At 38.4% G+C, this 12,441-nt stretch overlaps 1 protein-coding gene across 4 annotated transcripts in view; it reads right to left on the reverse strand.

The window, feature by feature from the left end:
* SYNE2 (spectrin repeat containing nuclear envelope protein 2) overlaps window positions 1-12,441 on the reverse strand; it is a 379,741-nt gene that overhangs the window by 190,197 nt on the left and 177,103 nt on the right. For all 4 annotated transcript variants that reach the window (XM_055289134.2, XM_055289133.2, XM_055289132.2 and 1 more), the window contains exons 41-45: window positions 12,071-12,362; window positions 10,768-10,919; window positions 9,701-10,010; window positions 7,444-7,608; window positions 6,119-6,460 (exon numbers count right to left, since the gene is read on the reverse strand). In XM_055289134.2, the coding sequence (XP_055145109.1) occupies window positions 6,119-6,460; window positions 7,444-7,608; window positions 9,701-10,010; window positions 10,768-10,919; window positions 12,071-12,362 (1,261 nt within the window). The remainder of the gene's footprint in view (window positions 1-6,118; window positions 6,461-7,443; window positions 7,609-9,700; window positions 10,011-10,767; window positions 10,920-12,070; window positions 12,363-12,441) is intronic.

Below are 12,441 nucleotides of genomic sequence, written 5' to 3' on the forward strand. Positions count from 1 at the left end.
GCCTATTCAATGAATTTAAACTGAGTAGATGTACAGATGAATTCAAACCAGAGAACGTAAACCAGAATAAGAATTTTTTTTAGTCTTCCATTTCCAATATTAATAGTATATTTGTCTTTGGCCTGTAGGTGATTGGGAAAAAAATTAAAAAAAATTTTTTTAAATGTGTGGGTTATAGAGTAAAATGGAAAGAAACTGAGGGCCTGTCAATGTAGCAGTTGTTGACCAAACATCTGTCAAGAATGATAGAAACAGGGTGGACAGGGGTGGTGGCTCATGCCTGTAATCCCAGCACTTTAGGAGGCCAAGGTGGGAGGAAGGATTGCCTTAGCCCAGGAGTTTGAGACCTGCCTGGGCAACATGGCGAAACCCCGTCTCTACCAAAAATACAAAAATTAGCTGGTGTAGTGGTGCACATCTGTGATCCCAGCGACTCAGGAGGCAGAGGTGGGAGCATCGCTTGAGTCCAGGAGGCAGAGGTTGCAGTGAGCCATGATCACGCCACTGCACTCCAGCCTGGGTGACAGAGTGAGACCCTTTCTCCAAACAAACAAACAAAAAGAACGATAGAACAGGTTTGGCTCAGCTGAAAGAGTGGAGAAAGTTCAAAACATTCTTAGGGCCGGGCGCGGTGGCTCACGCTTGTAATCCCAGCACTTTGAGAGGCCGAGGCGGGCGGATCATGAGGTCAGGAGATAGAGACCACAGTGAAACCCCGTCTCTACTAAAAATACAAAAAAAAAAAATTAGCCGGGCATGGTGGCGGGCGCCTGTAGTCCCAGCTACTCGGAGAGGCTGAGGCAGGAGAATGGCATGAACCCGGGAGGCAGAGCTTGCAGTGAGCCGAGATTGCGCCACTGCACTCCAGCCTGGGCGACAGAGCGAGACTCCGTCTCAAAAAAAAAAAAAAAAACAACAACAAAAAAAAACATTCTTAGAATAGTGGAATAGTGGAGTTGATTTTTTTTAAAAGTAAAAAAGAAAAAGAGGAAAAAGTTTGAAACAAATGCTAGGATTATATGATAAGGTATCCATGAGAACTCAATAAAGAGTCCCTTCAGGTCAGTCAGCACATTCGCCTCTTAAAGGCTTTAAAAGGTCACACAGTAAAGAAAACCTATTTGAATGTGTTTAACCCTACATTCCTCACACTTTTTTGGATCTGAATTTTGCACCCATATACCACATTTTGTAAAATGAAGAAGTTCTGAGCATCAGACTGAGTACAGATAGGATGCCTTCAAGACTACCCTGGGCAACATGGTGAGGCTGGGTCTCTACAAAAAAAAAAAAAAAAAAAAAAAAATTAGCTGGGCATTGTGGTACATGCCGGGAGTCCTAGCTACTCACGAGGCTAAGGCAGGAGGATGGCTTAGGGCTAGGAACTCAAGGCTGCAGTGAGCTATGACTGCACTATCACTACACTCCAGCCTGAGTGACAGAGCCAGACCCTGTCTCTAAAATTCATAAAAAATAAATAAAAGATGCCTAGGTTCTAGTCCCAGCTCTGCTGGACTTCAATTCCCTCACCTGAAATACAAGGGTTAGGTTAGACAATTTCTTTTTTTTTTTTTTTTTTTGGAGACGGAGTCTTGCTCTGTCGCCCAGACTGGAGTGCAGTGGCGCAATCTCGGCTCACTGCAAGCTCCGCCTCCCGGGTTCACGTCATTCTCCTGCCTCAGCCTCTCCGAGTAGCTGGGACTACAGGCGCCCGCCACCACGCCCGGCTAATTTTTTGTATTTTTAGTAGAGACGGGGTTTCACCGTGGTCTCGATCTCCTGACCTCGTGATCCGCCCGCCTCAGCCTCCCAAAGTGCTGGGATTACAAGCGTGAGCCACGGCGCCCGGCCGGTTAGACAATTTCTAAGGTCTTTTGCAGCCTGAGATTTTACAACTTTGGAGCATGTTCTCAAATGCATTGTTTATAGATGGCCAAAAAAAAAAAAAAATGTACTATGTAAGTTGGTTATCCCATTAAGGAATAAATTTTGGATTGTGAAAATACCTCTACAGTAAGACGCAAGATTTGCATACTGGCCAGAAAGGGCAAGTAGGACACTGTAGTTGACACATGGCCCAACTATGTGCTCTGTTATAACTTTTTTTTTTCTACTGAGTTAACAGGATAAACAACACCAGAAATAGACATAATTCACCCCAGGATTGAAAACTCTCCAGTAAGTAGTTTTCTTCCCATTCAAGTTCTGACTCCAGGCTTTGTTCCGGGTCACTCACCCACAGCTAGAGCTTTGCACATTTTGCCTGTACCTTCCAAGATTTATCTACAAATGCCTTCTTAAACATCAAATTAGAAATGCTCAGAAACTTCTGAAAAGAACAAAACCAATTCAGAAATGCTAACAATTATGTCAATGATAAGGAAATCAAAGAAGTAATTACAGACCAAAGGTTTTCAGTTTTTAAAAAGCAATTATGTCATGCAGGCTGCTATTTCAGAAGGATGGGGCAAGAAAGATCATTCGATACCAGATAAGCTGTAATGTTGCATTATGATTTTTTAGAAAAAAATAATAAATTAGAAATGCACGAGTTTCCGTTTTTCCTCTTTATCATTTCTCTTTATGGGCACATAAAATCCTAAGAGATTAGACAGTCTTCACTTTTTACCATATCCTAATCTGTTGCTTCACTTAACCTATATAGAAAGGAGGAGATGGAAGGTACTTCTGCCTACTCATAATGTAAAAATTCAGAAATACGCATCTATAAAAATATGCAGTATGGTACTGAATCATAAGCACAAATACCCGTCATACTGAATTTTGTAACTTCTTTTGTTTCTAGGTCTGCCTGAACATTTCCAATATTAAAGAAAAGGTCAACCAAAGGTCCATATCTACAAAATCACCTGCATTTCATCTGAAATGAAATTCTTGGCAATGGATTCAAATATATACATGCTATGATGGCAATTTTTGGAAATTGCCATCACATTTTCAACAAAATTCTGAGATTAATGACATTTATTAAAGAAAAAGTAAAAGAAATAAAAACTTGCTAAAAATTCTTCTGGGGTCTATTTAAAATAATCTGATAAAAGCCTCTCTGGATTCCAAAAAGGCATGTGAAGTGAGTATTAATTAGCTATTTAATTAGTGTTAGATTTTAAGCTGTGACAACTATATCCTCACATTCTAGCAGAATGACTAGCACAAAATAAGTCTCAAGTAGTGTTTTTAATGACGAAAGTGCTTATTTTCACTATCACAATGATTTTATATTAATCAAATTTATAATTCAGTAAACTGTGCCTTTATGTGTCCTATGTATTCATTATATTGAGAATCCAGCTTAAGTCATTAACACAGTTATGTCATTTGTCACATTATACATGTACTTTATTCGTCTAAGCATAAATCTGATTTCTTTTGCTAGTTGCTGTTCAACCTTAAAACTGCTCTTGACCTTAATAGACTAACGTTATATAATATTACATACTCTAATATTACATACAAGTAAATACAGCCATTGCTCAAAGAAAATAAGCCACACAGATACAGCCATGTTACAAAAGAATAAAGAAACAAAATGCTGCTAGAGAATAAAAACTAGTTATCTGTATCCAGACTTATGAAAATTATTTGAGGACTTCGATTGCTCCATTTGCCCTGAAAAAAACATTTAAATGAAGTATCATAAACTATCAATAACCCTTAAATTTGTATCATAAACTATCAATAACTCTTATCATTCAAGATTAAGTAAAAGCTTAATAAATTTTTTAAACCTTTTTTTTTTCTTTTTTCTTGAGACAGGGTCTTGCTCTGTCACCCAGGCCTGAGTGCAGTGCCACAGTCTCAGCTCACTGCAGTCTCGACCTCCTGGGCTCAAGCAATTCTCCCACCTCAATCTCCCAAGTAGCTGGGACTATAGTTATGTGCCACCACCTCTGGCTAATTTTTGTATTTTTATTTTTTTTTTTTTGTAGAGACTGGGTTTCACCATGTTGCCCAGGCTGGTCTCGAACTCCTGGGCTCAAGCAATCATCTATCCACCTCAGCCTCCCCAAGTGCTGAGATTACGGCTGTAAGCCACTGCACCCGGCCAAAAACAATTCTTATTTTTAGATTATGATCTTTATATAGTTCTCAACATACTCTATTGAGTTTTGGGGGCTCATAGTCAAACTGGATCTGGGAAGTTAGTTTAAAAGTTGTTAGGCAAGTAACTCCCTTTAGCAAGCTCATGTGTTAGGACTGTGCCCTCTTGTACAATCTATCTCATAGAAAGCACTGAGGTATTTTTCCTTTTTAACTTTATCACTTATTTATTTAGAGACCAGGGTGTTGCTCTATTGCCCAGGCTGAAGTACAGTGACACAATCATTGCTCACTGCAACCTCAACCTTTGGGGCTCATGTGATCCTCCCACCTCAGCCTCCCAAATAGTTGGGAACACAGGCGCAAGCCACCATGCCCAGCTAATTTTTAAATTTTTTGTAGAGATGAAATCTCCCTATGTTGCCCAGCCTGATCTCAAACTCCTGGGCTCAAGTGATATTCCCACTTCAGCCCCACAAAGTGCTGAGATTACTGGTGTGAGCCACTAAGTCTTGATTATCTATTGCTATTTAAATACTGTTTTAAAAGTTTCTTTTACACATACAACATCAAGAGCCTCACTCACTGATCCCTTAATCGTCTAAGACATATTACCTTTTTTAAAAAATTAGAGAAACCCCATCTTCTACTAAAAATACAAAATTAGCCAGGTGTGGTGGCACATGCCTGTAATCCCAGCTACTTGGGAGGCTGAGGCAGGAGAATCGCTTGAACCTGGGAGGCAGAGGTTGCGGTGAGCCAAGATTGTGCCATTGCACTCCAGCCAGGGCAACAAGAGTGAAACTCCGTCTCAACAACAACAACAACAACAACAACAACAACAACAAAATTAGAAATAGGGTCTCACTCTGTCGCCGAGGGTGGAGTACAGTAGTGCAATCACAGCTCACTGTAACCTCAAATTCCTAGGCTCAAATGATTCCCCCAACTCAGCCTCCCAAGGAGCTGGATAACATACGTGCACTGTCATGCCCAGTTATTAATATTATTATTTTTTGGTAGAGACAGGGTTCTTGCTATGTTGCCCACCCTGGTCTCAAGGGATCCTCCAAGGCCTCTCAAAGTGCTAGGATTACAGATGTGAGCCACCATGCCCAGCCTGACACATTTCCTTAGCAATATCCAACACTGTGGGATTTGTTTAAAAAACTTTCCTCACAGAGAGGTGCTCCATAGGCATTTCACATTGTTTTACATATTTTTAGAAAATCCTGCCTGGTTCCTTTAATCTTCCATGCATTTCTGTTCTAGGGAGACAACAAAAGTGCGTGTTCTCATTATTCCTGTTGATTACTTACTCCCTAAAAACCTGATGGGAACTCATACCTGAATGTTCTAACCTCCACTATTGTTCCACTGGACCCTGACTGTGAGAAGCTGCGTGCCAGGGAGATCCTCTCAAATATAGTTTACTGGATCTCTCTTTGTGCGATTTCCATTTCAATCTGCAACCTACGAAAAAGCACTTTAAGAGCCACAAGAAATGTACTCATGTGATTGTTTACAGTGAAAACAAGAAAATATTCTTCTTTCTTCTCCCCAGGGAAAACTAGGAGCCTAAATGTTACTATCCTCACACTAAATGATCTAACAACAGAAGGTTAACACAAGAAGAAAAAGATAAGAAACTATCCTTTCCAACAGTCTCTGATTTTATTATGAAATCAACCCCCCAAAAATTGGGATCTTGGATTTTTTTCCTGAGAAAATAGGTAAAGAACATTTTCTTTTCTTCCGCCTTTTCTAATTTGCCTTTGTGCTCTTGACCCAAGAAACGGTATCTGATTACCTATCAGAGAGAATAATAAATCTAAATTGATGACTGACATTTTAACAGACTGAACAGCAATATTTCACCACTGAAATCCTGGACAATTTTCTAAGAGCTCTTTTTACAAGTAGGCTTCATAAATAGCCAGGACATTGAGGATTTAATTATGAAATCAGAATGCTTGATTCACGACCCTCTTTTCAGAGCCAAATACCTCTTCATTCTCAGACTCACTGTCTTGAAAGTGCAATCACAAGCACTTACCTTGTTTATTTCCCAGTCTTCCTCCAACTTTTCCACTGCAGCTGATTCCTGAGTAGACTCCTGCACATCAGAAGTGGCCTGCTTCTCTCTGCCTGGCAGAGTAAACTTTTCTTTCTTTTCTGTTGAGCGTTTTGATTTGAGAATGCTGTTGAGACAACATTCCATCTCCTGCTTAGCAGATTCAAGTCTGTTTTCCAAATCTTTTTGTTTACACTTAAGTGATTTTATATCATCTTTAATAATCTTCTGCCCCACTGAAGATGTATTTTGCTTGACGGATTTTGCTAAAGCTAAAATCTTCTTTAATGTGCCATCTTGTAAACTGAGTCTATTCTCTAGTTCCTATGAGTGGAGAAAAGATTGTTATATCTCCATGCAATTGCCACAAAAGTTAATTGACTTTTGTAAATCACAGAGTACTCTTGCTTCACCAGTGGAAATATTTAAAAACTTAACAACTCATATCACATAGAAGAAACTTTAGCAAAATTTAAACCAATGTTGCATCTTGGATCAAATTCTCAAATATGTATTTTAAGATACTAAAATGTTTGCAACAAGTAATTTAGAAAATTTTCACAGCACAGTTCTTACAACACAGGAGGCAATCAATAGATATTCGTTGAATATATATGTTTTGTTCAAGATACGTCTTTGTCATACAATCAAAACACTGAATAATAGGTGCCTATTATGTGCGAAGTATTAAAAAGAATAGAAGAATCATTTAGAGTGTACCCACATGAATCTAATGCTAATATTTAAAATTCAGAGCAAAACTTTGTGTTGATGAGAAATTCATCTAGTGTACTACCTTCAATATATCAGAAAATCAATATTTAGTAAATGCATAAACAAATATGACTAATTTTAAAACTCCAGACTCAAAAGGAATTTGATGTACTGCAGCAGCTACTTTGAACTAGAATAAATCTAGGTGAATGATGTACGGTTTATCAGTCATTATCCTAATGGGCTACACTGGAAGCATTCACTCAATCATTCATTCATCCAACTAACAGCCAAGTACTAGGATAGATTTTAAAGTTACATAAAGGAGTAACATACAGGCCTTTCAAGGTCCTACAGTCTAGTGGGTAAAACTGTCCCCGAGGGCCCACCAAGTGAGGGTCAATTCAAATTATAAATGGATTTGTTCACTAAAGAAGGACAATCTCATTTATTATGACTGGTCAGAGCTTTAATTACCTAAGAGTCATCTGAATACCAGTGGAATTTCTGACAGAGGACACTGATTAATCACACTGTAATTAACATTGATTTTTTTTTTTAAATGTCTATCATGTCTGGACACTGTTTAGTACCTGCAGTTTCTGCAATTTTTCCTCAACCGCTATTTGATCCACAGGCTTATCAGAAAAACTGACAAATTCCTTGGAGAAATTGTCCAATGTGGTATTCAGGTCTGTGACGCAAACCTGGTATGAATCATGTTCTCGAACGTGACCTTCCAAGTTTTGCACAGAATCCTAAAAATAAAGCCACAGACAATTTACAAATTATTTCTCTCTGATTGTTTTCACTCACAAAATAATTAAATGACTAATAAATACTTGTTTACCAGTTTCACCTTGAAACAGGAATATGGCTATAAATTAGAGTTCTTAAGATTTTAGAGTTTGAGATATTTCACTGCAAAGTCTCCATCTCCCCCCCAAAAAATGACTCTTATTGAAAACAATGTTTTTTCCATGCTTCTTTGCCTTCATTTCCTTTATGAAGATAATTTATTTGTCAAGATGTTTATAAAATGAAATAGCTACAAATTATATCATTAAATCCCAAACATTCATGATAAAGCAGCTTCCTTAATTATCCTTTGCAATAAAACCAACTACCAATTTCCACACTTGGAAATGAGACCATATGAGATCAAACTAACCTCAGTTTCATGTCTTAAGAATCAAACTCCAAATCCGTGTGTTAGGAAAACGTAATCCTAACTCAAAAGTAAAACCACCTTTAGTTTCTCTCCCTGGGATAGGAAAATACAATGACCGCAGCTGATCAAAAAGCAGCAACTACTAAATTAAACAATTTACAGAAGAACAATTTAACCCCTGCCCAACTTCTGCTATCTGTACAAGCAGGATTTCTTACCCAGGCAATCTTTACATGGAATCTGGCTTTCAGTGTACAAAGAATTATAACAGTTCTATTAAAAGAATATACTCTCTCATGACAAGCTGACATTTTACCTTGTAATTATTATTTTTTTTGAGATGGAGTCTCGCTCTGTTGCCAGGCTGGAGTGCAGTGGTGCAATTTCGGCTCACTGCAACCTCTGCCTCCTGGGTTCAAGTGACTCTCCTGCCTCAGCCTCCCCAGTAGGTGGGACTACAGGCGCGTGCCACCATGCCTGGCTAATTTTTGTATTTTTAGTAGAGACGTGGTTTCACCATGTTGACCAGGATGATCTCAATCTTCTGACTTTGTGATCCACCCACCTTGGCCTCCCAAAGTGCTGGGATTACAGGTGTGAGCCACCGTGCCCAGCCTGCCTTGTAATTATTTTACTGAAGATCAGGCAGGAAGATCTGAGGGAGAGGCACTGATAAGAAGGTGGATATAAGATAACTGACATAAACTACTAACAATAGATGATGGATGGATGGATAATATTGACACTGTTACCTTCATAGAGATGCCTGAAAAATCTTAACCCATTCTACCCCTAAAGAGGGGAATTCTGATGAGAGAATATAACATCATCATCAAATAATACAATAGCAAAATGAGCTGGATTTATTCCTCCATCCTTGAGAGTTAGGATTTTCATCGAAAAATGATAAATTAGGAGCTGGGCGCAGTGGCTCGCACAGGTAATCTGAGCTATTCCAGAGGCTGAGGCAGGAGGATTATATAAGGCCAGGAGGTCTAGACCAGGTTGGGCAACAAAGCGAGACCCCATTTCTACAAAAATAAAAAAATTAGCTGGGTATAGTGGCGCATGCCTGTAGTCCTAGCTACTAGGTAGGCTGAGGTGGGAGGATCACTTGAGCCTAGGAGTTCGAGGCTGCAGTGAACTATGATTGCAGCAGTGAACTATGATTGCAACACTGCACTCTAGCTTGGGTGACAGAGCAAGACATTGTCTCTAAAAATAAAATAAATAAATAAATAAACAAACAAGATCAATCAAATTAGAAAGCTCTTAGTTTACCAAAAGAACAACAACAGGCCAGGTGTGGCTCAAGTCTGCAGTCCCAGCACTTTGGGAGGCCAAGGCGGGAGGATCACTTGAGCCCAGGAGTTCAAGACCAGCCTGGGCAACATGGCAAAACCCCATCTCTAAAAAAATACAAAAATGAGCCAGGTGTAGTGGCACGTGCCTGTAGTACCAACTACTCGGGAGGCTGAAGCAGGAGAATCACCTGAGCCCGCAAAGGTTGACGCTGCAGTGAGCTGAGATCATGCCACTGTACTCCAGCCTGGGCAAAGAGAGAGACCCTGTCTCAAAAAAATAAAACAAAATGAACAACGACAGAAAGTTCCACATATGTCTTGCATACTTATGTATAATTAGAACAATCACTTAAAGCATTATTTTGACCACCTCACCTGCAGTTGTTGAAGAAGACTTTCGTGTAGATGCTTTATTTCCAGCCAAGGCTCTTCACTGAAGCTGGGATTTTTAGTGCACTCCAAGAGGTAGTTTCCTTGAGATTTTAACTCCTTTAGCAAGGATGTCAAATCTTGGGCTTTCTTGAGGAATTTCTTATAAATCTTTAACTGAGCTTTCTTCTCCTGCAGACCATGTTGTAGAGCAAAGCCTGCTTCCTGTTTCTTCTTTAGTTCTATGAGCATTAATCTCAGATCCTCCTTACTTTGTAAATATTTCTCTCCTTCTAATAGAAGCTTTTCTTGATGGCTAAATTTCAAAAAATATTTTATAAATGAAATGATATTTAGCAAAATGGACTAGCATTTTGCATATTACATAACATACATCCTAATAAACATTAAAATAACACTAATATACATTGTTCCCAGAGACTCTTTTGATATTAGAACATTCTAAATAACACTGTTTAGCTCAGAAACCAAGACAGAAATTATCTGAGCATTACTAAAATATAATTGTTTTCTGTTACATAATTTGACCAGAGAATATTAAATAATTTAGATTTCAAACAAGTCCCAACAGTTTCTATTAATTATATTTTCCCGTACTTTACTTCTTCATAAAGTAAAATAAACATTTCGTATATTAACCAACTAACTAGTTTACGCTTTCTATAGCTTAAAATTAAGATCTGATGGGCTCTTCAGACAAACATAAAATTCACATTTCTAAATATTAAATGTACCATTGTAGACATGATATGAATTAAAAATTTTCACTAGAATCACATCCATTGGATTCAGCCAACATTTATCAATGTTCATATATTGAAGAATTTCTTAAAATAAATATTTAAGAGCATTAATTATTCTACAGTGACACCATGCAGATAATGAGGTTGTCTGGTTTTGGTTTCTGTCTCTGACACTGTGGATGTCCCTGACATTACTGACTTTCTCTCCAGCAGATATTATATCCAAACCCAGAAGGCAGACAAAACATACTTGTTATGGCTTCACTGGGCAGTGGGATATGATGCAAGTGGTGCAGGCATGCCCTTTACCTTAGGTAGGTGCTAGCTAAATGGAGTGTGTTGTCCCACTGGTTGCTGATGTCAGTGAGGGTCTTCTGAACCAGCGGGGCCTCGCTGCTCTCAGCCTGCTTCATGATGGTCTCTATTTTGGCATCCCCTTCGGGCTTCAGCAAAATGATTTCCTGAATTAAATAAAAGAGATTTTATAATGTCATTTGCATTACTTAGAGATACTACATGGTATCTCTTTATTTGTAAGCTTTATATATTCTATCTGTAGTGTATATTTCAACATAATCTTTTCATTTTTATATGTACCCGAAAGACAAAGATATCTCTCTTCACATTATATAGAGTTAGTTCTCCATAAATATTTGTCAGTTTGAGCTGACTGCATTCCTGCTCTTCTCTAGATTTTCAATACTTTCTTTATGCCCCCAAAACCCTGGCAAAACCTCTTTCTATCCACTCTATTATTTATGGATGGAGAGTTACGATAACAATCTGACAAGACATTTTTATAACCTAAGCATAGACTTATGACTTCCCATAGGAAAATACAGTGTCCCTCATGCCAACTCTTGTTTCTCTATCATGACGTAATTAATTCTCGTTCTCACTTTCTCTGGGAAAACATCTGGATATAATCCCAAATGATTCTGATTATTTACTAAGTCTCACCAACCTTAAGAGCTCACGATTTTTGGCCATTTCTTCCTCTAAGAATGCTTCCGTGAATGTGATTTCAGTTCTCCTAGAGTTCCTTTTAAGCACAAGTGCCTCTGTCCCCTGTATTTTTATCTAGTGATTGAATTTTTAAATTTACTATAATTAAACTTTAATTTTTAAAAATATTTACTGAATCTCCCCTTAGATAAAAATGGAGCCCAAGGGAGCTTGAGACTTCTTTGCTTTCCCCTCCCACTATCTAATAACCTTTTATGAACCATACACATCCACTCTGAAGAACTCCCCTGCCTCGACATTGCTGATGCTTCTGCTATACTGACATATGTTCTTTTGACATCCTAGCAAACTCCCTCCCACTAGCAGCTCTGATCCATTGTCTTTATTTCAATTCTTCTGCACTCAGTGAAGATGGACAATAGGCACTGCTCTAAGACAGGACATGCTTTCTCTCTTTCATGTGCATCAAAATAATTTTAGATCCATCACAACCCTTCTTTTTTGTAAGCTCAGTGATTTGAATTTCTTCAACCATTCCACAGTGATCTGATTTTCCATTAAGAAGCATATCTTTACAGTTTTCCTCTAAATCTTTTCAAAACTACAGTTCACTTGGACTTCTGAAATTTAGTTTCCATAGTTATACCTTGATTTTTTTGATTCTCTCCTCAAGTGGCATTTTGCCTTCGGATGAATTCAAAACCATAAGGGACTCTTTAATCTCTTTTATCCAATGAATTACATGATGTGCAAGATCATTAAAGCTCTGGTCCTCTGTGGGTGGTAACCTCTCCTCCTCCTCGATTTCACTTAGTTGTTTCAGTAATGTCTGGTATCTATCCATCAAACATGTTGATTCCATTATTATTTCTTCGTCTTCAGTAAACCCATATTCCTTCAAAGAGTTGTTCAGTTGGGCCACAGATTCAAACTGTTCCCTGTAAATTCCAAATACCATTTAATGTTTATAGGAGTAACCACACCATGGAAGAAACCATAATCTCAGGTAACATATTT

Source organism: Symphalangus syndactylus, chromosome 8 (genome assembly GCF_028878055.3).
Source record: "Symphalangus syndactylus isolate Jambi chromosome 8, NHGRI_mSymSyn1-v2.1_pri, whole genome shotgun sequence".
Lineage (NCBI taxonomy): Eukaryota > Metazoa > Chordata > Mammalia > Primates > Hylobatidae > Symphalangus > Symphalangus syndactylus.